The following is a 24,725-nucleotide window of genomic DNA, read 5'->3' as shown; positions in this document are numbered from 1 at the left end:
GCTGGCGCCCTTTCCCCGCGCAGGCGGCAGTGCGGGCGGTCCCGCGGTGCCGAAGGTCCCCCGGGCGCCGGGGCCGGGGCCGCTGCCATGGCGGCGAGGCCGCGGGTGCCGCCGCCGCCGCTGCTGCTGGTCCTGCTGCCGGTCCTGCTGCCTTTGGCCGCCGCCGTCTACGAGGACCAAGTGGGCAAGTTCGACTGGTGAGCACGGGGGGTCCCGCCGGGCTGGGTTCCCCCTCCCGCGGATAGGCCCCGCGCCCGCCGCGCCGCTGCCGCCCCGGGTCCGATCTCACCGGCGCTCCTGTTCCCTCTCGCAGGAGGCAGCAGTACGTGGGGAAGCTCAAGTTCGCCTCCTTGGAGGCCTCGCAGGGCTCGAAGAAGCTCGTCGTGGCCACCGAGGAGAATGTAGTAGCCGCCCTGAACTCCCGGAGCGGCGAAATCCGTGAGTGCGGCGGCTTTGGGGCCGAGGGTCAATGCGGTTGTGCTGGCTTTTCCTCTGGAAAGGTTAATGCTGCGGGTTGGGCCGTGGCGGGCGGGAGGGTTCAGCCGGCAGGTCAGAGCTCTGTCTTAGGACTGGCTCTGTGAGCAGCCCAGGGTTAGACATAATAACACAGAAACGCCTTTGTGGGATAAACGCCGTTTTCCCCCGGCCCTGTCTGTTGCAGTGTGGCGCCATGTGGACAAGGGCACCCCGGAAGGAGCCATCGATGCCATGCTGATCCATGGGCAGGGTAAGTGGAACGTGCCGGGGCTGGCAGCGCTCCTGGAATGTGGAGCCAGCGTTAGAGCACAGGCTGGACCTGCAGAACCCATCCCTTCTTTGGCCCATGGTGGGTACGTGTTCTGTGTTCATCCCGCTCTCCTCCTTTCCAGATGCCATCACTGTGTCCAATGCCGGACGAATTCTGCGTTCCTGGGAGACCAACATCGGGGGCTTGAACTGGGAGACCTCCCTGGACACTGGCAGGTGGGATTTCCTGTCTGCACGGGCTGTTTCTCCTGGTAGTGCTGCTCTGGGAAGGAAAAAAATGGGTCATGGACTTGGTCTGGGCTTGCATTGTGGAGAAAGATTAGTCAGACGTAGAGTTTCTAAAACAAATGTTGGGTGATTTCTTTATGAATGCCTGAACCTTGCACAGAATCCCAGAATCACAGAGGTTGGAAAAACCCTCCCAGACCATCGAGTCCAACCTGTGCCCAATCCCCACCTTGACACCAGCCCAGAGCACTGAGTGCCACGTCCAGGCCTTCCTTGGACACCTCCAGGGATGGGCACTCCAAACCTCCCTGGGCAGCCCCTTCAATGCCTGACAGCCCTTTCCATGAGGAAATTCCTCCTGATAGCCAATTTTAACCTCCCCTGGCACAGCTTGAGGCCATTTCTTCTCATCCTGTCCCTGTTCCCTGGGAGCAGAGCCCAACCCCCACCTTGCTGCCCCCTCCTGTCAGGGACTTGTGCTGAGCCTCCTTTTCTCCAGGCTGAGACCTCTCAGCCACTCCTGGTGCTCCAGACCCTTCTCCAGGGTAAAATAGGAAAGTAATCCCCTCACTCCTTGTGTCTGTGCTCAGTTTCCAGGGGGCTGCCCTGGTGGGGCTCCCCGAGGCGGTGAAGTACGTGGCAGTGCTGAAGAAGGCAGCCCTGTCTCTGCACTACCTGTCCAACGGGCACCAGAAGTGGGTGGAACACCTGCCAGAAAGGTGAGAACCCCTGGAAGGAGAGGTGTGAGCCTCTGGCATGGGGCAGAGGGACAGGGGCTGCACCTGCCTTGTGCTTCTGCAAACAGCAGTGTCAGAAGGTGATGCTTGGTGGTTGCTGCCTCTCTTGCAGTGAGAGCACTCAGTACCAGCTGCTGTATTCCCGTGGGACTGGAGTGATCCACGTGGTTGGCATCGTTCCCCAGAGCCACCTGAACGTCTTGACGTTCAACGTAGAAGACGGAGAAATCACCAAACAGGTAGTGGAGCCAAAATGCTGGATTTGATGTTAACAAATGTGCTCCCAACCCTGCGGTGTGGTGGGCAGAGGAATCAACTGTGGTACAGAGAACCCTCCCTTTCACTGAGGCATTGCCTCCAAACTCAGGGATTTCATGGCTGAATGTCCTGAAAGCCAAACTGAGTTAGACGGGCAGCTGTTAGTCAAGATTGTTCCATAACCCTCAGGCTGACAGGTAGCTCCTCCCAATCACGGATAAAAATAATCCTGCCTTAAACTGCTGTTGGTGTGCACACTGTTTCTGTGAGGGCTGTGTCCTGCTGAGCCCTGGCTCTGTGTGTCTGTGCAGGTGAGGGTGGCAGCCCCGTGGCTGCGGGCCCTGGAGGGCTCCTGTGGCGTGGTGGGGGAGGCGGTGCTGGTGTGTGCGGACACGGCCGCGCGCTCGCTGCACGTCTGCGCCCTGGACACGGAGCAGGACATGAGGCACATCCCGCTGCAGGTGAGGAGTGCTGCAGGAACATTCCCTGTAATTCCTTACCCAGCTGCTCTGGTGCCTGACCCAGCCTGCTGGTGAACTGGGGAGTGATTGGAGGTGCGAGATCGTGATTTGTAAATTGAGGGGAGGGTGGGAAAGCTTTTTGTCTGTTACTCCTTCTGGATCGATGTCTTCAGCGCTTTGCTCCGGTGGAGCCTCAGCCTCCCTGCTCCTGCTCTGTCCCCTGACCCAGGGAATCTCTCACTGCTGCTGAGGGGAGGAAGGTGTTGGTCTCAGTGAAGGACAACTCTCCCAGCACATGTGCTTGTCTCCCTTGCAGTCCCTGGAGCTGGAGTTTGAAGATGACTTCCAGGCCAGGATCTTGGCCACTCAGCCCAGTGTGACCGGCGCCTCACGGACTCAGTTCTTCCTGCAGCTGTCCCCAAGCCATTTCTCCCTGCTGCAGTACAAGCAGGGGCTGCTCAGCCACCTCCGGGACTTCCAGCAGGTACCCAAGACAGATGTACCAGGAAGAGGGCCAAGTGCAGCTGAACATCCTTCAAACTGCTGGGCCAGCTGGCAGGTTTAAAATATCTCAGTAACTCTGAGCATAATGGCTCAAAAACCTGTGGCAGGTCAGCTGTTCCCATCTCTTTGAGAAGTACTTTCAGTCTTTTTTTTTTTTTAATTTTTTTTGTTTGGGGAAACAATACAATTTAAAATTTGGCTGTGACAGTTCGTATGTTTTTAATTCCCCTGTGGTTTGATTTACTTCACAAGTCATTTTTTGTGAGGTTTGAGAGTTTCTTGAGGTTTTTCTTTTTAATGATTTCATGCTATTTTTTTTCCTTTCCAGGCAGCTCTGGTGAGTTTTGCAACAACCGGGGAGAAGACGGTGGCCGCAGTCCTGACGTGCAGGAGTGAACTGGTCAGCACAATTCCTGTACTCTGGGACCAGCCCAGCCTTGGCAATGAGCATTGGGGGTGGGTTCCACAGGTGTTTCACAGGTCCAGGGATGGGGAGTCCCTTGAGGAAGAGGAGGATTTGATAAGTTTCAGTGATAACACAAGCAGGGCTTGATTATGTCCAGCTCAGGCTGTGTCTGGCTCAGTGAATGTCCTGTTTCAGCCCTGTGGAAGGTGGGCATGTGACAAGGAATTGGCTTTAGTGATCCACAGAGGATTTCAGTTCTTGGGTATATGAAACACAGTTTCATTTTTATCAGAAACAGAACAGAAGAGAGCTGTTTCCTGCCTGATGTCACAGGCGAGCTGAGACTTGTCAGGCAGTTGGAAACCTAATTTTTTTATGCTTTTACTGGCATCTGAAGCCATGTTACATTTCTTCTCATCCTCGCTTCAGAAACCTGGAAGCTCTGATGGCCTCCATGCTGGCAGTGCTCTGGAGGATGCCCGGAGGCAGGTACGGGCTGCTCTTGTTCCCAAGTTCTTGTCAGTCCATTTTATTCCTTTGCCTGCAGGAACAGAATGACAGAGGTGTTATACGAACTATACAACCTAAAAATACAGCCTAAAAATATCTTGAAGCCCCAGTTCTTGCTGGGCATTGAATCCTGCTGTGGAATTTAGTGTGATCTGTGTGTAACCCCTGTTCTCTGCCCTGTTTGCTGCAGGATTCCTTAACCTGCTCCAATCAAACCTACAACATAAATCTCTACCTGGTTGAAACTGGGCAAAGATTGTTGGATACCACAATCACCTTTAACCTGGAGCAGGGAGGGGCCAAGCCACAGCAGGTGAGCAGGGAGGGGTTATTTCAGTCCTTACAGTGCTATCCCTTCCCTGATTTGGCAGGATGGGAGCCCTTTAGCCAAGGGGAAAAGCATTCCAGGGGTTACAGCATCACCCTGCCTGCTCTGCTTTCGCCTGATTCCTGCTTTCACCCGATTCCTGCTTTCTCCAGGGAGATGATGTGATCATTAATCTTGTTGTTTTCCTTGCCTTTTTTTGTTTGGTTTTTTTCCCAGCTGTACATCCAGGTTTTCCTGAAGAAGGATGACTCCGTGGGCTATCGAGCCTTGGTGCAGACAGAGGACCACATGCTCATGTTCCTCCAGCAGCCAGGTAACTCCCACAAGCAGCTTCCTCCATTCATAACAGTCACCAGGAGAAAATTCCACGTCCTCAAGAATTATATTTTATCATTACTTTCCTTGGAAGCTGAAAAAATTGTTTTAACTCTTCTGAGTCCCATGGAAGACGCAGGAGACTCTTTCACCCTCGCCCAGACAAACAGTTCTGCCTTGTTTTGTGTGGGCAGAGCTTTTGGATTTCAGGAGGTTTCTGCAGGTTTCAAATCTGTTCATAGGATGAGAGTGTAAGTCCTGGTGTAGATCTTCCTCAAAGGTTTTCAGAAAAGATCCTCATGGCAAAAATGTTAATTTGCAGAAAGGATTGAAAGTCCCATCTCAGTGATGGGAATTCTCTGGGGCTGTAAAGGAATCCAGGAGTTCACGCTGTGCTTCTCTTGTTTTAAACAGACTCAATGACTGTAACCCTTCTGAAACACCAGATTGCTTTTACTGACCCTGAGGTTTTCTTCCCAGAAGTGGCTCCAGTTGCATGAAGGATTTGTCTTTTATGAAACAGTTAATTTAATGATATTAGATACTTAGACACTGTTCTGCATTTCATCAAGAGGCAATTTGAATTTCCAGGTTGCACTCTTACATTGAGTGAGTCACTTCACAGATATTAAGTTGATTTTTGATAAGATTCTGCTCTTCTTTCCAGGAAAAGTTGTATGGAGTAGGGAGGAGTCACTGGCAGAGGTGGTGAGCCTGGAGATGGTGGATCTGCCACTGACTGGTGCACAGGCTGAGTTGGAGGGAGAATTTGGAAAAAAAGCAGGTGAGTTTAACAGAACTACCTTTGTGAGTTTGTTTTCCTTCCTAAATAAATGTACGTATTGTTTTCTCTTTACTCTGAGCTGAGAGATTAATTTAAATCTCTACTGATACCAATTAAAATGAGCAGAAATAAACCCTTTTCTGACTAAACTTTGGAAATCCAATCCAGATGACCTGAATGTCTTACATTGTTACATTAAGAAAGCAGTCAGCAGCAGTAGGAGGGATTTTGGCCATGTCTCCTAAATGTTTCCTGTGACTCTTTCTGGAAGACTCGTTTCCAATAGCTTTTTTTTTTGCTTTGTTTTGTCTTTCCTTGCTGTCCTGGATGCAGCCATCCAAGGTAACCCCATCCTGCATGGAGTGTGCTCTGCTCCTGCCTAATGCTTCCTGGTGCCACTGGTCCCCTCTGCTTGCTCTCGTTGGGGCTGAAACAGAGTTGAAATCCAGTGTTTTGGTTATTCTAAGAAGTTAAATAAAAGCCTTGGTTGGGCAGAATTAAGTCTTTTTAATTCCTCTGGATGCAGAGGGATTTTTGTAGAGGTGGGGGAGCTCTAGGTGGGCACAGTGAGAAGGAGCACGAAATCCTCTGCATGAAGGTTTGCTTTCCGTCGATCAGGGTGTATTTTGGAATGAGTGTGGAGTGGGAAAGGTTGGTAAATGCCAGAGTCTGTCACAGAAATGGCAACTGTAACATTGCAGAGTAGGAGGCAAGGAGTTACCCCAGGTTTGTGCATGGCAGCGTTTGACACCGTAATTTCAGCTCTGGGTGGGACGTGTGTGTTTTCCCTGCTGTTGTCACTGTGGGTGCCGTCTGCAGATGGTTTGCTGGGAATGTTCCTGAAGCGACTCTCATCCCAGCTCATCCTGCTGCAAGCCTGGACTGCTCATCTCTGGAAGATGTTCTATGATGCCAGGAAGCCCCGGAGCCAGATTAAAAATGAGATTAACATTGACAATTTGGCCAGAGATGAATTCAACCTCCAGAAAATGATGGTGATGGTCACTGCCTCAGGGAAGGTGAGGAGGCTGGGATAGGGATCTGGTTCTAGGCTGGAGCAAAGAGTCTCAGCTCTGAATTCCCAGCCCTGTTTTTAGCCAGGCTTGGGCAGAAATCATGGGAAGATGCACAGGATGTTCTGTGGTGGCTTTAAAGTGGGGACTAAGACCCAGCTTTCTTTGGGATACAACAGAGGACGATGCAGTGTTTGAATAGGAGAGGTGTTTCCCTAAACTTCGGCTTTCCCATGTGTTTTTCCTCAGCTTTTTGGCATTGAGAGCAGCTCCGGCACCATCCTGTGGAAGCAATACCTCAGGAATGTGAGACCTGGCTCCTCCTTCAAGCTGATGGTGCAGAGAACAACAGCCCATTTCCCCCACCCTCCACAGTGCACTCTGCTCGTGAAGGACAAGGTGAGGCCCTTTCCCTGCTCCTCCACTGGGCATGGAAATCTGCCCTTGGACAGGGCAGTAAAACATCTTCTTGGGCATCATTTGGTTGTCACTGATGGGAGGGGAGAAAGATCTGGAGGGAAGCAGACACAGAAGCCTAGGAAACCTAAAAATGATGATGGCTGTGATGGACAAATGTGGGATAAATGTTTGGACAAATGTGTGTGTCCAAACAGAATATTTTCAGGATGGAATAGCTGAACCCCAGCTATGAACATCAGCAAGTAACAGTTAGAAAAACACCCTTCTTTTTGACTTAGACAAGAGGTAAAACTTAACCTGTTTTTCAGGAAACCAGAATGAGTTTTCTGTATGTCTTTAACCCCATCTTTGGGAAGAGAAGCCAAGTAGCTCCTCCTGTTCTGAAACGTCCAATTCTCCAGACTTTGCTTCTGCCTATTATGGATCAAGACTATGCCAAGGTGCTGCTCCTGATTGATGATGAGTACAAGGTAAATTGCTTTGCCTGGAGGCAGTTTTCTTCACATTCTGGTTAATTATTCCCCTCCCTTTCGGAGCAAGATGGAAAAAATGCTATTGAGCCACATTTCACGCAAAACTATGAGGTTATTCTGGTAAGACAGACCTTATCTTGATAAACATGTTAGAAATCGTCTTTCTGGCTCATTTTGGGATGGTTTTTTTTGTCTGTGTCAGTTGTTTTCAACCTGTGTTTCAATTCTCTTTTTCCAGGTTACACCTTTCCCAGCCACTAAAAACGTCCTTCGCCAGTTAGAAGAAATAGCCCATTCCATCTATTTTTACCTAGTTGATGCTGAGCAGGGAAAACTCTCTGGATTCAGGTTGAAAAAGGTACGGAGGACCCATTACACTTCCCTAAATGCCCTGTGGATAATGGCAGATCTCTGTTTCCTTCATGGAGCTTTGCTCAGAACTGGAGCGTTCAGCCTCAAAACGCTGTGAAACTTGTGAAATCCCAAAGCAAGCAAAGCTGCATCCTGCTGGTGGAGATGGTGTCCTTGGAGGACAAGATCCAAGCTCCCACGTGCTTTTTCCCTGCAGGACCTGAGCACAGAGGAGAGCTGGGAGGTGGCCATCCCCACGGAGGTGCAGAGGATAGTGATGGTCAAAGGGAAGAGGTCCAACGAGCACGTGCACTCCCAGGGCCGCGTGATGGGCGACCGCAGCGTCCTCTACAAGGTGCTCCTGCTGCTCTGTGTGGGCTTTTTGTTGAGGGATTGTCCCACAGGAAGATCCCAGTACCATTCCCTGCTGCTACGTTGGGATGAGCTGCCCTGTGGTGCCAGTTTCGCTTTATGGGCACCAGTGTCTGCAGAAAAACGCTCATTTTGGAGGTTTCTTTTCTGAAATGTTTTCATGCAGCAGTTAAGTCAGTCAGGGTCTGATACTGGGGAAATAGCAGCTTGATTTCTTGAGGTGATTTACACTAATTTGTTCACAATATGTCCAGTGCCAGATGAAGTGCAGAAAGGAGGTGTCTGTGGCACTGATAGGGGGTCTCAGCTGTTTCTCCTTTGTCCCTAGTCCCTGAACCCCAACCTGCTGGCCGTGGTGACCGAGAGCACGGACACGCACCACGAGCGCACCTTCATCGGGATCTACCTCATGGACGGGGTCACGGGCAGGATCATCCACTCCTCTGTGCAGAAGAAGGCCAAGGGGCCCGTGCACATGGTGCACTCCGAGAACTGGGTGGTGGTGAGAGCTGCTTCCTGTTTGGGGTGACCCCTAAAAGCACAGGCTGAACAATATTAAGGTGATAAAAAGTGGTTACCTGTAGTGAAGGTCCTTCATGGTGCAAAATGCACACATAATGCAGGACTCTGACAATTTTGTAAGTTTAACAAACGAGCAAGCTTAACAGAAATCATCCAGTTAGAGGCACAATTAATTAATTAACCTCTTTTGGTTCTGCCCCCACTGAAGCCCCCCCTTGCTTCTCACCCCCCATTTATTATGTCTGTGATATATGGAGAAAATGAGATGTCTTTGGATCACTCTAGACCAAAGACTAAAGATCCCAGCAAGGTTAGCTTATTGTTCTGAAATCTGAGGGAAGGGGTAGGAAGATACCACAGTTAGTTAAGGAGCTATATAGCTTTACAGTAGTAGTCTAGAGAGCTACAAATAGGTGTAAAATGTATAAAAAGCAAAGATCTTCTGGCATCAGGGGCAGTTCCTGAGTCTGCATGGAGGCAGTTTTCTGAGCACGCTCTGTGATTTCCCTGCACCTTTGGCTGCTTCCCTGATTCTCCTAAAACTCGTGGTTGCAGTACCAGTACTGGAACACGAAGGCGCGTCGGAACGAGTTCACCGTGCTGGAGCTCTACGAGGGCACGGAGCAGTACAACGCCACAGCCTTCAGCTCCCTGGACCGCCCCATTTTGCCTCAGGTTCTCCAGCAATCCTACATTTTCCCTTCTGCCATCAGTGCCATGGAGGCCACGATCACCGAGCGGGGCATCACCAGCCGCCACTTGCTCAGTGAGTACCTGCCCCGTGCTCAGTGGGGAGCGCTGAAATCCAAGCAAAATGCGCTTTGCTGCCAAAAACTCGTGCCTGGGGGTCATCCTGGGCTCCTGCAAGTGCAGGGATAAGCACCAGGAGAGTGTTTCTGCTGGCTGTTTGGAAGACGCTGTCAGAAATGGCCATGGGGTGCCAGAGTTTCCAGTGGTGCCCAGAGCAGCAATGGCCATAAACTAAAACCCAGTAAGTTTCGTCCCAGCATGAGGAAGAACTTTTCCTTGAGGGTGGCAGAGCACTGGCCCAGGTGCCCAGGGAAGGCGTGGAGTCTCCCTCTCTGGAGACATTCCAAACCCACCTGGATGGATTCCTGTGCCGCCTGCTCTGGCTGACCCTTCCTGGGCGGGGGGGTTGCACTGAGTGATCCCCAGAAGGCCCTTCCAACCCCAGCTGTTGCGGGATTCTGTGATTTTTAAGATGCTTTTCCTTTAATGCACAGTTGGGCTTCCCTCCGGGGCCATCCTGTCCCTTCCCAAGGCTCTGCTGGACCCTCGGCGCCCAGAGATCCCGACGGAACAGAGCAGGTAGGGAAGGAGTGAGAACCTCTCTTCCTGGGCTGCGGAGAGGGCTGGATTTTGTGTGTCATACGTTGTGTGGAGAGGAACAACTCGTTCTGGCTGGACTCAGGGCAGTCTTTGCATGGAATGAAGGGGGGGTTCCTTCAAGGTCAAAGGTCGGACTCGATCTTGGAGGTCTGAAGGATTCTGTGTTTCTGTTCCCAGTCTGTGATGATGGGATACTTTTGTCTGTATTACAGCAGGTCAGTCATTAAACCAGCCTGGGCTCTGTATTCTTCAGGAGGAGCAGGCAGAGGACCTGGATTTTTTTGGAGTTACACTTATTTTTAAAACTTTCAAAGCCTGAAAGGAGGCAGCTCTAGTTTAGCCTGACCTGGCTGATAGATTGGATTTTCATCCTGCAGCAGTAATGAATCTGCACTGAGAAAAGCTGCCAAATGTGCTGTTCTAGGTCAGCTTTTGATAATCAGGGTAGGAAACACAGGTGACATCCCCTGTGGGCTGCTTGGCTGGGGTTTGATGTCTCTTGTGGTGCCTTGCAGGGAGGAGAACCTGATCCCGTACTCGCCAGACGTGCAGATCCACGCCGAGAGGTTCATCAACTACAACCAGACCATCTCCAGGATGAGGGGGATTTACACAGCCCCCTCTGGCCTCGAGTCCACGTGCTTGGTGAGTGCAGGGTGGAGGCCTCAGTGTGGAATCTGGGGGTGGATTCCAATGTCAGGGAGCTCTGTAACTCCCATAAGGCGGCTGCTCACAGCTTAAACATCACTCCTTTCCATCAGAACTGTAACCCTGAGTGCATCATTTTGGGGTTTTATGCTCCAAGCTGCATCCCCAGCTCCTGATCTCACCCCTGCAGGTTGTGGCCTACGGGCTGGACATCTTCCAGACCCGGGTGTACCCTTCCAAGCAGTTTGACGTGCTCAAGGACGACTACGACTACGTGCTGATCAGCAGCGTCCTCTTCGGGCTGGTCTTTGCCACCATGATCACCAAGAGACTGGCCCAGGTGAAGCTGCTGAACCGGGCCTGGCGCTGAGGGAGGCCCAGCCTGGAGAGCAGCTGGGCTGGGACTGCCTGGAGGGCTCTGCTGGGATCCCAGCCCCCCTGAGTGATGGATCCAAACGCCTCTATTCCATTTGGCTGGAAGACATTTGTGAGGAAAAGCTGCTGGTGGAACAAGACCTGCACTGCCCACGTGTCTCCTGTGAGGAGAAACAGAAGAGATGAAAAATAGAGACTTTTTTTAGTCTGTTCTGACTGAAAAAGAATGTCCCAAACCTCCCTTGAAGCCCCAAAATCAGTCTCCCTGATGTTGGTGAAGAGATTATTAAGGATGTGTGTCCTGCCCATCCTGGGCTCTCCCTCAGTGCCAGCTGTGCCCCACATCTGGCAGAGACGAGGGGTGAGGGTTGTTGGCTGCTGACATGTGGTAACGGGCTCCTGGTGTGGGGAAGAGACCTTGGGTGATTTCCTTAGGAAAAATGTTGGGAATTGGGTGTCTGTCAGTGGGAAATGGCCTCATGGAGCCACTGACGAAGCTGCAAAGCAGTGGGAAGAATTTGAACCCGAAGTCTCTCCACGTTCTTTATTTATTATGACAACATCAATTCCTTCCCATTTGTTTCTAAATTCTCCTGCATTTTTTTTGTGTGCAGCACTGGGGTTAAGGTGGGGGTGGTTCAGGAGGAGGAGCCTCTCAGCGTTTCCCTCGGGATCACGGCTCTGAGCTCCGGGGTTAAATTGTTAAGATACCGTTTGGCATCGAGTTGTTCCCCCAGGAGAGGCTGTGTCCCCCCCGCCCCCTCCCAGTGTCAAGATCCCAAATAAAAGCTGCGGAGCAGGGAGTGGGTTTGGGCTACTGAAGTGTTTCTTGGGCTGTTTGAGGGGTTTGGGGCTATTTCGGTGGGTTTTGGGGCTATTTAGGGGATTTTGTGGGGGTATTTAGGTGGTTTTTTGAGGCCCTATTTAAGTGGGTTTTGGGGCTATTTAAGTGGGTTTTGGCAGGCTATTGAGGTGTTTTTTGGGGACCATCTACGTGGGTTTTGGGGCTGTTTAAGTGGTTTTACGGGGCTATTTCAATGGGATTTGGGGTCTATTTCGGTGGGTTTTGTGCTACTTAAGAGGGGATTTTTGGCTATTTAAGTGGGGATTTTTTTGGTATTTAAGTGGGGGGTGTTATTTAATTATTTAAGTGTTTTGGGGGACTCTTGCACCGGGGAGTTTTTCGCTATTCGAGTGGTTTTGGATGATCTTTGGATGACTTTGGGGTCGCTCCAAGCCCTCCCTGCCCCGGGGCAGCCGCGGGGGCGGGGCGCGCACACAGCGCATGCGCGGCCCCGCCCCGCGCCGCCTTCCCCGCGCCGCGCACGCGCCGCGCGCCAAAGTTGCTGACTCACGCAGTGCGCACGCGCCCGCGCCGCGGGCCAATGGGGCGGCGCGACGTTGCGCGGTCGCCGCCCCGCCGGCAGGGGGCGCTGTGCGCGCCGCGGCCCCCGGCCCAGCGCAGCCCAAGATGGCGGCGGGCGGCGCGGGGGCCGCGGCCGGGCCCGGCTGGGACGTGGCCGTGCGGCCGCTGCTCTCCGCGTCCTACTCGGCCTTCGACATGAAGGAGCTGCCGCAGCTGCTCGCCTCGGTCATCGAGAGGTGAGGGAGCGCGGGCGAGGCCTGCCGCCCCTCGGCGTCGCCCGCTCAGGGGGAGCGCTGGGGGTGCTGCTGCGGGAGCAGCTGAGGGGCGGCTGAGGCGGGGCCCGGCGCGGTGCCCGGCTGGGTGTGAGGTGCCCGGTGCCGGGCTCGGTGCCCGGCAGGGCAGGCGGCGGGGCTGCGGCTGCCCGGGCAAAGCCCCGAGCTCCGTCCCCGGCTCCTGCCGCTGTCCCGGGGCCGCAGCTGTCGGAGGTGCCCTCGGGCCCCATAACGGGCTGAGGGTGCTCGCCCGGCCGCAGCACCTCGGACAGGCGCCCGCCGAGAGGCTTCGGGACTGTTCTTGTGGTTTTGCTTTTGTCCAGGCGTGTCACAGTTTGCCCGGTTGGGCCGTGGGAAGTGTTGTCTCACCGGGCTCTGGGGGGACCAGACTTCCCTCTAAGTCTTTACCACTGCAATACTTTTGCTATTTTAAATAGAAATAAAGCAGAACCAAATCAAGTCTGCCTTGTCTTAACCACATAGGTTTGACTCTGAGCATCAGAGTATTTAATTCAACTTACAGCTTGTTTTATGATCTAAAACACGAGATGTGAATGCCGCAACATCACGCTCAGTTACAGAGATCTATAACCCCGGCCACAGCAAGTTGTTAGGAAACATGAACTAAACACTGCACTGAGGAAGATGATAAAATAAAGCCTTGTAGTCTTTTGCTTAATGTAGAATGGCTGAGTGTGCAGTGGATGCTTTAGACTCAAAGAGTTCAATTCACAGAGTTCTGTGCCTGCACACACAGAGCAGTTGTTCCCCCAGAAGCTGCACGCTCAGTGTTGATGCATTTGGGCAGTTCTTTGGCCAGTCTTTGTTTTAGGGACCATTCCAGTGTCACTTTTCCCCAAGCAGCTCTGCTGTCCCTTTGCCTAAAGTTCATTAGTGGAGTGTTCCATCAAAATATCCCAGGGACACTCGAGTGGATCCACTTGAGTTCTGGGAGAGGGCTGCTTCCTCCTTTGGAGGGAATGTCGGTTCTGTTTTCCACTTGAGACAGCAGTTCGTTGCCTTCAAGCAGTGCTGCCTGAGGTTGGAGTTGTGTGTCTGATGATCTGGCAGGATTTGGGCTCTTGCAGGATGGTACTTTTTGTTTCATGCCTTGGTGTGGCGTGCTAAATCACAAAGGAATAAATACGACTTGTTCGTGTCTGGAGCTGTGCTTTTCTGTGCTGAACAAGAATCTATCTTTAGACTCCTGACAGAAAATCTTTTATCTGTTCAAGTTATTTTTAGAAGGCAGTCGCTAAGCTCTTGATGGTGTCAGCCAACCCCAAAGTGGCTGGATTTCCCCTTAAATAAACTTGCTGAGATGACAGTGAAATCACTGGTATTATTCTTTTCAAAATAAATCAATAAACTCCTTTTTTTAAGTACTCTCGTATTTCATTTATAAGTGTAAGGTTACTGGTATTCCTCTGTTAGCAGGTGTCTTCAAGAATTGATAGAAATTAGTCCCTTATTTGACATAAATGATGGAAATGCTGACTTGGAAGGGTGCAGCTGGAGAGGACCTCTGGGTGTGTGAAGTCACTCCAGGCTGGTCTTTGGGGAAGGGGTTTCCGCAGGGGAGAACTCCTGCACCTGGAGCAGTGCCTTCCCGAGGAGGAGGCTGCTTTGTGCCCACTGCCCTAAGGGCAGGGGCTGGTCAGGGCTGGGGAGCAGAGCTGAGGCAGGAGGTGGGATTTGGTGCTGATTAATGTTGATAGTGACACAGAGGCTTCTCCTCAGCCGGAGTAATGAGCTTCCCTGGGAAGCAGACTCCTCTAAATAAGACACAGTACAGAGGCTGAAAGTCATTATTAAATCTCACTGTATGCTCACAGTAACGCTCTGGCACATCACAGATTGAGCTGTTGTCTTCTGTTGATGGTTATTTGCAAGGATTGATGATTTCTTGACAGCAGCCTTCCACTTCACATTATCATAACATCCACAACGTGTTTTAGTAAAACTCAAACCTCTCATTGCCCAATCCCTATCTCGTGCTGGATTCTTCACCTCTGTGTTCTTTATACCCTGTGGGCACTGTGCATTGCACAGCTTGACCTGTGCAGTAATTTAGGAGCTGTCAGCCTCTCCTGTACTCTGTTATTCCCCAATTGTTCTAATTTGTTCTCTTAACAATACTTACATACCTACTGCTGCTGGGTTTGAGTTGGGCCTGAGAGGTAGGTGAGCAAAATTAGTGTCTGAAAAGGAGAGAGCACGGACTGTTTTGCATGTTCAGTCTCTAGGCTCGTTCCTCACCAGAGCAGTTCTGGCAGGAGAGGGTGAGGTGAGGCCTGAGGTATTGGAACTCGGTCCTGTGACGCTGCTGAATATCTTCCAGTAAAGCCTCTCTCTTCATTTTCTGTTTTTCTATTTCACCTTTCTAGGCAGACTGAATAAAACCTCAGACTTAGGAAATCAAACTACAAAGCTGATGAGTATTTCTTTCTGCTCGTTTTTGTGGAGAAATGGTTCTGTTCCAGAGTTGTTTCTGTTTCAGCTACATCTCCCTTAGAGCTGGAAACGATGGCTTAGGGTGGAAAAAGGGAAGGTGACTGGGTATAAACTGGGCTTTGTTCAGGTCAGCAGGGAATGGTGAAATCGTGGTTGGAGTTGGGTACAGCCTGTGCCATGGGCTGCTGCCCTCTGCTCCCCACCTGCCCTCCAGGAATAACCTCTGTCCCACAGGTGGAGAAGCCTGGCTTGGTTTGGAGAGGCAAAGTGAAGCTGAGTCAACTAATCTGTTCTTCCAGCTTGCTTGTTCACATCACTGCATGAAAATGTGAAAGAAAGTAAATTGGTCATTCGATAGGCAGATATGCACATCCCTTAGTGTTGTCACAGGAAAAACGAGGGGCAGAACGAGATGTGGAGGCAGAGCAGTTTGTGTTCTCTGTGTCTGTGCAGGTGGGATGTGGTGGGACACCTTTAGGGTGTCACCTCTGCCATAAAAGGCTGATGTCCGAGGCCACTGAGTCTCGCTGAGAGGCCTCGGGGGCTTTGCCTTACCTGGCCAAACCCTCCCCTCCCCAGGTGGTCGCAGGGGCTGTGCCTGTGTCTGTTGTGGTTCTGCAGTTGCCTGGTTTGATCCCTCTGATTTGCACACTTGCACAAACTCCAGTTGCCTCCATGCCGTGACAGAAAGGGAATGCCTGTGCTCCAGGCCTGGCAAATCCTGCCGGCGTTAGCAGAACACACAGTCCAGGCACTCTGGGCAGCTGAGTTTAGGACAACTTAAAGGTTAATGAGCCTCTGGCAGGGAGTGCAGCTGGTAGAGCCTGACCTGTTGATGCTGTGGAGGAGAAACACTGGCAGCAGTGGAACTATTTCCTTAAATTTCCTGTGCAGACAGTGATGCTGATGCCGTGATCCGGCTGCGGCTGGAGGACTCGGTCCTGGGGACACGAGGGTTGTGTTCCCAGAGCTGTCATCTTGCCTTGCCCCTGTCACTGGACTCGTTGGGGGGCTGGGTGGTGCTGCTGCTGTGCTGGGTCCGGCTGACCTCTCTCCCCTTCTCCGTTGCAGTGAATCTGAGATCCTGCACCACGACAAGCAGTATGAGCCCTTTTACTCCTCCTTCGTTGCACTTTCCACACATTATATCACTACTGTGTGTGGCCTCAGTAAGTGTTCCTTTGCTTCTCTTGCTCCTGTGTAATGACTGGCTGCAGTAAAAGTAAATCAGAACTGTTGATTTTTGTCTTTGTTTTTTTGCCCTCTTGCTGAATCAGACTTTAGGGCCAGCGTTGCTGGCTTTTGTACCACAAAATGTCAGCTCTGATGGAAAGGGAAGCTTGTTGATGGGAGTATTTGGCCACCAACTACTGGACAGCATTGCCTTTTTTGGCTGCTTATTCATTGACCGATCTAATTTTTGGTCAAGGGTTTAAATCCGTTTTCAGGATTTTTAGATTATCCTTCAGCAGTTAGAGCACTGCTGTCCCTGGAAATGTCCGAGGCCGGGTTGGCCGGGGCTTGGAGCAGCCTGATCTGGTGGAAGGTGTTCTGGCCATGGCAGGGGGTGGGACTGGATGGGATTTAAGGTCCCTTCCAACCCAAACCATTCAGGGCTTCTGTAGTTATGTTACTGCGTTGGAGTTAGTGATCAAAACATTGTGACTCAAAATATTTTCTGTTATTTTGGCTGACAATTTAGCAATTACAACAAAAAAATGGGTTTTGTGAACTTGTTTCATTTCTTCAGAGCTTCTGTCAGCATTAAATAATGTTGCTGGGGAAACTGTTTTATCTGTCTGAATTCCCCTGTCTGGCAGAAGGAATTATCCTTCACTTTGCTGACATTTCTTAGGTTACATTGTAATGAGACTGAGTTTATATTGCATCTGTGTCAGGCAGGGTAGATTGAGTGTGTACCCACATTGTGGAGCATCCTGCTTTACTGACAGCATTGGGAGCTTATTACACGGGACTATTTTAAAACTTGCTCTGAATACAAGGATCTGCTTTTTTCAGTACCAAGAAACCAGTTGCAGTCAGTGGCAGCTGCCTGTAAAGTCCTGATTGAATTCTCCCTGCTGCGGCTTGAGAACCCAGACGAAGCATGTGCTGTTTCACAGGTGAGAACAGGTTTGGACCTCCTGGGCCAGCCTCAGTGTGAAAATGGACTTTGGGCTCTAATTCTGAAATAATCTGCTCTAATGTTCAGTGCATAAAGCAAAATTAATGAAGCTCTTAAAATATTTAAAGTTACACTTTGGTAGACACTGATTCCTGCTGAATCTTCCCTCTGCATTCTGTACTCAGAATCAAAGCTTGCTCACAGCTCGAAGTAAAGGTGACCTGAAGCCTCGGTTAATTCTGTTCCAGTTTCCTACACTCTGGTTTGGTTTTGTGCAACAACCTGGATCACAGCTATTTGCTGAGTTTTTAAAGATGTTTTCTTGCCTGCTTGTATTTCTGTCTTGTGGGAAAGCTTAAATCTGTTTGAAAGAGGGAAAGCCTGTGAGGAGTGTTCCCATGATGTAGTGTGTTGTAGCAGAGAGAGCTTTTCCAGGTGTTTTCCATAAGAAGCACAGGCAGTGTCAGTGACTTGGATTACCTGCAGTCAGGGATGTGTCACGATCCTGGGGGGGGGAGAGCAGAGTGGCTCAGAGCTGTTGCAGTGGCCTCACCAGCTGAAGTTGCATTACTCTTAATCCATCTGCTTAGAGTAAGCAATACGGAGGAGTGATTGGAATCAAGAGTTTAAATGGTACTTGATGTCTCTGTTTTCTGTAGAAACACCTCATTCTGCTGATCAAGGGGCTGTGCACGGGCTGCAGCCGTCTGGACCGGACGGAAATCATCACCTTCACAGCAATGATGAAATCAGCCAAGCTGCCTCAGACTGTCAAAACCCTCTCTGATGGTAGGGAGGAGGCTTCAGCTGTGTGTGTTTCACTGCAGCACTGCAGTTAGGCACAGAAAATCTGGGGTTTGCTGTCTGAAATGGGGGTTTGTTGTTTTCCCTGCAGTTGAGGACCAGAAGGAATTAGCCTCCCCGGTGAGCCCAGAGCTGAGACAGAAGGAAGTGCAGATGAACTTCCTCAACCAATTGACATCAGTCTTTAACCCCAGAGTCTCATCATCACCATCAATCACAACAGAGACACAGGTAAAAAATCCTCTAAAACAGAAAGAGTCTGAATTTCAACATTAATAACCCAGTGCGGGGAAGGACAGAGGGCTCTAAGTGGTACTTCTTAATACAAATGTAAAAAGAATCTTTCTTAAAAATGTGAATCCTGCTTGCACGTGATCAATGGCAAACAACCAAAAACTGTTTGTGCTGTATTGGCAATACTGGATTTGCTTCCTAGTGGAAGGCGGTGTTCAGTGACATCCATGGCTGTTTGGGGTCGTGCTGCTGATACATCTCGCTTCTGTGTAGAGACTTAGAGAAATACCGTGTGGTTTTAGTGCCTCCATAATATATTTTGTATGTGCTTGCTTTAGGTGGAAGGAGAGAGTGAGGATCAAGCTGCCACAGATCAAACCTCTGCAACAAAAACCAAGAGCATATTCATTGCTCAGAATGTGGCCAGCCTGCAAGAACTTGGTGAGAATCAGGTTTCTAGCTTGGGGCCAAAAGAGTGCTGGAAAAATCTCTGTCCAGTGTTACATCTCACAGCTCTGAGTGGGAAGAAGCTTTCTGACCTAAAGGGTTCTCTGGGTTGCTGGTGATTGCCGAGGGAGGTTGTGGCTGGAATGGAGTTTTCATTGCAGAGATGAGCTCAGTGTATTTGTGTTTGGAGGGGTAGATAAGGTAGATGATATGACATACGTTATGGGATGGATTATTGAGCAGATGCGGATTAGAATCACAGGATCCTTAAGATTGGAAAAGACCTTGGGATCATCAAGTCCCACCAGCTGGACCTGGTGTGCCCTGTAACATGGACACAGAGCTTTGTGACACCCGTTACAAATGTGGGCTGGAAACTTCACCGGCTGGTGTTGTAAAACAGCCTTTATCCTATTGCCTCATCCCTGATGGCATTTTCTCACCACCAAGAGCAATTAAGTCAATTATTGAGGACCGTTAGGGCTGAAGCAGTGACACAGCCCTGCTGCTGTGGTTGGCAGGTGGCTCTGAGAAGCTGCTGCGCGTGTGCCTGAACCTGCCGTACTTCCTGCGCTACATCAACCGCTTCCAGGACGCCGTGTCCGCCAACTCCTTCTTCATCATGCCCGCCACGGTGGCCGACGCCACGGCCGTGCGCAACGGGTCAGTGCCACCCCTGCTCGGGGCGTCTCTGTGTGCCTGGGGCGTCTCTGTGTGCCTGGGGCAGGTCACTGTGCTGGCAGGGCAGCGCTCGCTGGCCCGTCCTCACCGTGTGTCCTGCCCGCAGGTTCCACTCGCTGGTGATCGATGTGACCATGGCTCTGGATACGCTGTCCCTGCCCGTGCTGGAGCCCCTGACGCCCACACGTCTCCAGGACGTGACTGTTCTTGCTCTCAGCTGTCTCTATGCAGGTGAGTGGGTCTCCAGTAGTTCTTTAGAGTCTTTTGCTCTGCTTTGTTACCTGTGTGTTGGAGGCTCAGCCCACAAATAGCCTTTATTTCTCATGAATTTGAAGCTCTGCAGCACAGTGTGGTGACTGGGTTAATACTGAAGTTGTTACTGATACGATCTGCCACTGTTCCTGTCAGTATCTAAGAAAAAGACTGAGTGACTCAACATCTTAACAGCGTGTAATTTCTGTTCTTTTTATATTCAGAGCATAATATATTTTTGCTTTAGGCTTCAGCTTAATTTGTTATAGCCCCAAATCAGCCTTGTTTCCCAGGAGTGGTTTAAGCACACCAAAATCCTGAGTGTTTAATTGGTATGGGGGAGACTTTAAGGAGATGTGGCACTTGAGTATGAAGATTGTCTTTAAAATGGTATTGAATTACATGGTAAAACATTACCTCCTTTAACTGTTCCCATGTGTTTGTGTAGGATAAAACTTCACTCTTTTGAGGGTACTAAAGATTTTTAATCTTTCCCTGTCATACTGAGCATTCCCTGCTCCATCAAGTTGATGGACACGTTCAATACCGCTTGTCTTAATGTGCTAAATAGGAATATTCTGTCCCAAGATTGGCTCTTCCTAAGAATGTCCCCTGCACTTGTTTTCCCTGAGGTGTGAGCGTGGCCACCTGCATGGCCATCCTGCACGTGGGCAGCACCCAACAGGTACGAACCGGGTCGACGAGCTCCAAAGAAGAAGATTATGAGAACGATGCTGCTACTATTGTACAGAAATGTGTAAGTAAATGACAGAGTGTTCATTGTTTTCCTCCTCAGCAAGCAAAGAGCACAGAATTTGTCTTTATTTGCATTGCAATACACAGCTGTGATTGATTTTGGGACATTAACCTTGCTGATAAAGGAGTTAAAGGGGTGGCTAATTGTAGAGGGTAAAATAAAATTACATTTGGAGTTTTTATTTTTAATTGCTGTCTGGCGGGGTGCCTTACCATGGTTTTGGGTTTATTTGCAGCTTGAAATCTATGAAATGATTGGACAAGCAATCAGCAATTCACGCCGTGCAGGGGGTGAGGTAAGATTTCCATCTCAGGAAGCTTTTTCACTCTTTTTGTGCTGATGTACTTTGGCATTTGGATTGACAGTATTTTATCGTTTTGGTGCTTTTTTCTCCCTCCCTTCCCCTTGACTTTTGGCACGATAGCATTATCAGAACTTCCAGCTGCTCGGGGCTTGGTGTTTGCTGAACAGCCTGTTCCTCATCTTGAACCTGAGCCCCACGGCCTTGGCTGATAAGGGGAAGGAGAAGGATCCCTTGGCTGCTCTTCGCGTCAGAGACATCATTGCTCGTACTAAGGAGGGCGTGGGGTCTCCCAAACTGGGACCTGGGAAAGGGTATGTGACACCCCTGCAGGAATCATTGTCCAGGGATCTAAGCAGGCCCAGCAAGCGGCTGCTGTGGGGTCTTGTTGGTCTCTTGAAATTTTATCTCTCGTTGCAATTCACGTCCTGAGTCTTGGGAAGAAGAGAATTTGTTGTCTCCAGTTTAGCAAAGCAGTCACTTTATTTCATATTTATTTCTTTATTATTTTCCCCCTGAAATGCCATTCTGTCCTTTCTTTTTCTGCAGGCATCAAGGGTTTGGGGTGCTGTCAGTGGTGCTGGCAAATCATGCCATCAAATTGCTGTCATCTCTTTTCCAAGATCTGCAAGTGGAAGCATTGCACAAGGTATGCAGGTAGCATGGACGTTGTCCTGACACATTCTGCCTTCTCCACTGATACACACTTGGAATTCTCCCACCAATTTCTCTTTCTTTCAATTCAATTTGAAATTCTGTTCTCCAGGGCTGGGAGAGCGACGGCCCGCCAGCAGTGCTGGACATCATGGCTCAGAGCACGTCCATCCAGAGGATTCAGCGGCTCATAGACTCTGTGCCACTCACTAATTTGCTGCTGACTCTGCTCTCTACTTCCTACAGAAAGGTAGGAACGGCACACAGCTAGAGAACTTCCAGAGCTCAGCCTCTCCAAATTATCATCACTTTACAAACCTGGGCCTGTGCTGAGAACGTACAGTTCTTCTTTCAGAAGCTGTCAGCCGGGGCCTCTCTCTTTCCTCTTTTCAGAGATGTAAATTTGACAAACTTGTGCTAATGAAAATGCACTTTTTTTGTAAGTTCAGTGGTATTTGTGATTTTAGTGGAAAGATGAAAAGGCTCTGTTGATAACAGATGCTTTTATATTAGAACTGTTACTTCAAGTGTCGCTTACTAACTTGACATAGATTGTTTATTTTCAACCATTCTGTGTAATTTTTAGTACAACTTAAGCCTTGAAAAACTTAATAAATTAGTTGAGACAAATTCACTAGAAGAAAATTAAAAGGCATGAGGAAGTTACTCTTATTTTCAAATTATTATCTTCCATAATCATAACATTTTCCTTGTGCTGTTCTTTAGGCCTGTGTCCTGCAGCGCCAGAGGAAGGGCTCCATGAGCAGCGATGCCAGTGCCTCCACTGACTCCAACACTTACTACGAGGATGATTTTAGCAGCACTGAGGAGGACAGCAGCCAAGGTAATAGTTTGTAGCAACTCAGGATTTTACACTGCTTTTCACATTTAATGGAAACCTGGCTACTGTGCTGTTGCCTTCTCAGACTGTATGACTGGTAACACTGAAAATACAGAGCAGTTTGTGAGGTCTGTGTGGCAGAAGTAGTGCTGACTGCACTCTTTTGTGTAAACGGAAGCCTGAGTGGCTGGGATTTGGCAGTATTTGCTTAAGAAGAGAGTGGAAATAATTTCTTTGTGTAAACTCCTGCTGGACCTCTGTGAAAGGGCTTTGCCTTGTGATTTGGAAAGAAGAAATGAAGATAGCAGACACCTTAACTGTGCTCATTGAAATTCTGTTTTAGGCCTTTTTCAGGCTGCGTAGTTTTATAAGGTATTTGCTTATGAAAGTATGGGTTTGTTTTTCCTGCCCTGTGTGCTAGATGACGACAGTGAACCAATCCTGGGGCAGTGGTTTGAAGAGACAATCTCTCCCAGCAAAGAGAAAGTGGCCCCACCGCCGCCCCCTCCACCCCCTCCTCTGGAGAGCTCGCCGAGGGTGAAGAGCCCCAACAAGCAGAGTGCTGGGGAGAACGGGAACATCCTGGCCAGCCGCAAGGATCCCGAGCTGGTACGGCCGGAGCTGGGTCCCGGGGAGCTGCGGGGGCTCGGGGCAGGCGCTGCTGGGCTGTGGCACCGTGCTCCTGCCAGGGACAGCTGTGCTGGCAGCCTCCGTGGGAAATGGCAGGCGGTGCTGGTGCGCTGCTCAGGGGGAATCAGGGACTGTCCCGGCTGTGGAGAAGGATGTTTGCTCTCCTCTCCTGTCAGGTGGAATGTCTCAGGATTTGTTGCTGGCAGGGAAGAAGAGGCTGGAGATTGTATCTGTTTGGGTTACAGAGGGAGCGGGAAAAGCGGGGTAGAGCTGCAAGTGAAGTGACTTGCTGACAGATGCTTTTAGCTCCAACTCCACTGGGTAAAGATAAAAATAAATACTGCAGTAGAGAAGTTGGAGGCCTCCAGCCTTCTCAGAGAGTTCTGGAATCAGTCCTGGCCCAGAGCACAGTGCAGGGAGCTGGATTGCCATGAGTGCGCCTTTGCTGCAGGGGAGGGTAGGTTTAAGGGACTCGATTTATTTTGCTGGTGGTTTAGTTTTGGTTTAATGTTAACCCTCTGCTTTTGTTGCTTCTATAGTGTGTTTCTCTTTTCTTTTCAGTTTTTGAGCCTAGCTTCAAACATTTTGAACTTTATCACTTCTTCTATGCTGAACTCCAGGAATAACTTCATCCGCAACTACCTGAGCGTGTCTCTGTCGGAGCAGCACATGGCCACGCTGGCGAGCATCATCAAGGAGGTGGACAAGGATGGCCTGAAGGGTGAGTGGGCACAACCTCTCTGGTAGAGCTGTACAGCTCAGAGGTGTCTCTTTTTTTAGTTTCACATCAAAGTTTTAGATACTGGAGAGCAAAGGTAGTGAGTGGCTCTCGATCCATGTCTTACAGGCACGTCAGATGAGGAGTTTGCTGCTGCTCTGTATCACTTCAACCATTCCTTGGTGACCTCAGATCTTCAGTCCCCTGCCCTGCAGGTGAGCTGGGGTTGAATGCATAAATAAAATTAAGAAGTGGTGGTGTCTGTTTATGCCTCTATGTGGGTTCTCCACATCTTGAATAGCGTGTTGGCTGTTCCATTTGGCCCTGAGTATATTCTGCAAAAAGAGGTTGGAATATTTTGAGTCCTATGGTTTGAATGACCTTTGCAGTCATCCAGCACAAAACATCCTACACAGTGTAAACTTAACATCTAGAGTTCAGACTAATCCACTGAACTTTGAAGGTGATGAAAGCTGAGAAGGAAATGAGTTTGTGTATTTTGTCTTGGAGAATTGCCTCTATCCATGAGTTTATCAAGAGACATTCCTACAGATTTGCTCTGCTGTCAGGACTGATGCCAAAAGACCTTGGAATTCTCTCAGGAGAGAATCAAATTAATCCTTTTGCTTTCCTGTCCTAGCTTTGTAGCCTCTAGGTTTCTTTTCTGGGTCATGGCATGACCTGACTTAACCCTGTCATGGAGGTTACAAACCTGCTTCACCCATCACTGAATTCAATTCCTATACTTTGTTGGCTGTTTCCTACTGTATTTAAAACACTCTGTTGACTGTTAATTTTTAAAAGCAGTTGGACTTTCAGCAATCTGCCTTTTTACTCTCTTAGAAAAGAAGCAAATGTTACTGTGATCATTTAAAGAGCTCTTCTTCCAAATTCACAGATACTGAACACAGTAGCATAACCTTTCCTGCTCTGATATTGCAGTGAATGAGAAAAGCTCATTAATGCCATTTTTCCTGCATTGGTGTTAAGAGTTTGTTGTGTTTAGGTGGCAAAGTGACAGCATTGAGTGTCCCTCAGCAGCTCTGCCCTGTATCAGACAGGAGAGCCATTGCTGTGTGAGCAGAGCTGAGAGCCCTGCTGTTTATTGTCATCTGTATGCTCAGATCATACTTTTAGTTAGTTAAAGCATCAGGTAGGACTTGCCTCTTTCTAACAAGCCCCTGTTTGTTCCAGAACACACTTCTCCAGCAGCTGGGAGTTGCCCCTTTTTCTGAGGGTCCATGGCCTCTCTACATCCACCCTCAAAGTTTGTCGGTGCTGTCCCGACTGCTTCTGATTTGGCAGCATAAAGCCACTGCCCAGGGAGATCCTGATGTTCCAGAATGCCTTAAAGTCTGGGAAAGGTGAGATCATTTTATGTGAAGCT

At 49.8% G+C, this 24,725-nt stretch overlaps 2 protein-coding genes across 4 annotated transcripts in view; both read left to right on the top strand.

Moving 5' to 3' along the window:
- The first annotated feature begins 61 nt into the window (after positions 1 to 61).
- Positions 62 to 11,610, top strand: EMC1 (ER membrane protein complex subunit 1). 3 transcript variants are annotated; one of them, XM_032131645.1, is made up of 24 exons: positions 62 to 197; positions 314 to 438; positions 662 to 727; positions 870 to 963; positions 1,566 to 1,694; positions 1,825 to 1,951; positions 2,282 to 2,431; positions 2,748 to 2,915; positions 3,264 to 3,335; positions 3,771 to 3,830; positions 4,042 to 4,164; positions 4,396 to 4,492; positions 5,162 to 5,278; positions 5,612 to 5,620; positions 6,098 to 6,297; positions 6,541 to 6,690; positions 7,020 to 7,181; positions 7,423 to 7,542; positions 7,753 to 7,890; positions 8,236 to 8,409; positions 8,985 to 9,195; positions 9,674 to 9,758; positions 10,295 to 10,424; positions 10,618 to 11,610. In XM_032131645.1, the coding sequence occupies exons 1-24, from the start codon at positions 88 to 90 to the stop codon at positions 10,795 to 10,797; spliced, it is 2,997 nt and encodes a 998-aa protein (XP_031987536.1). In that variant the 5' UTR covers positions 62 to 87; the 3' UTR covers positions 10,798 to 11,610. The 3 variants fall into 3 exon arrangements, with proteins under 3 accessions (XP_031987536.1, XP_031987538.1, XP_031987537.1); XM_032131647.1 differs by lacking the exon at positions 3,771 to 3,830; XM_032131646.1 differs by lacking the exon at positions 5,612 to 5,620.
- A 656-nt stretch (positions 11,611 to 12,266) lies between these two features.
- Positions 12,267 to 24,725, top strand: part of UBR4 (ubiquitin protein ligase E3 component n-recognin 4) — an 83,876-nt gene continuing 71,417 nt past the window's right edge. Inside the window, 18 exon segments of the mRNA XM_032131987.1 lie at positions 12,267 to 12,404; positions 15,966 to 16,063; positions 16,914 to 17,017; positions 17,679 to 17,808; positions 17,915 to 18,054; positions 18,396 to 18,498; positions 19,026 to 19,167; positions 19,292 to 19,416; positions 20,070 to 20,194; positions 20,430 to 20,489; positions 20,619 to 20,809; positions 21,045 to 21,144; positions 21,262 to 21,399; positions 21,876 to 21,993; positions 22,412 to 22,599; positions 23,182 to 23,341; positions 23,468 to 23,553; positions 24,533 to 24,702. Of these exon segments, the coding sequence (XP_031987878.1) occupies positions 12,274 to 12,404; positions 15,966 to 16,063; positions 16,914 to 17,017; positions 17,679 to 17,808; positions 17,915 to 18,054; positions 18,396 to 18,498; positions 19,026 to 19,167; positions 19,292 to 19,416; positions 20,070 to 20,194; positions 20,430 to 20,489; positions 20,619 to 20,809; positions 21,045 to 21,144; positions 21,262 to 21,399; positions 21,876 to 21,993; positions 22,412 to 22,599; positions 23,182 to 23,341; positions 23,468 to 23,553; positions 24,533 to 24,702 (2,309 nt within the window). The 5' untranslated portion in view covers positions 12,267 to 12,273.

This window comes from Corvus moneduloides, chromosome 22 (genome assembly GCF_009650955.1).
Source record: "Corvus moneduloides isolate bCorMon1 chromosome 22, bCorMon1.pri, whole genome shotgun sequence".
In the NCBI taxonomy this organism is placed as follows: Eukaryota; Metazoa; Chordata; class Aves; order Passeriformes; family Corvidae; genus Corvus; species Corvus moneduloides.
The sequence above is the reverse complement of the archived record's forward strand: the minus strand, read 5'-3'. Positions and strand labels throughout refer to the sequence as shown.

What these genes read in the sequence shown, in the direction of transcription:
- EMC1 (XM_032131645.1), top strand. Translation starts at nt 88, where the DNA reads ATGGCGGCGAGGCCGCGGGTGCCGCCGCCGCCGCTGCTGCTGGTCCTG. An exon ending in TGGTCACTGCCTCAGGGAAG is followed by an intron (nt 6,298 to 6,540) that starts GTGAGGAGGCTG and finishes GTTTTTCCTCAG; the next exon opens with CTTTTTGGCATTGAGAGCAG. An exon ending in CTGGATTCAGGTTGAAAAAG is followed by an intron (nt 7,543 to 7,752) that starts GTACGGAGGACC and finishes TTTTCCCTGCAG; the next exon opens with GACCTGAGCACAGAGGAGAG.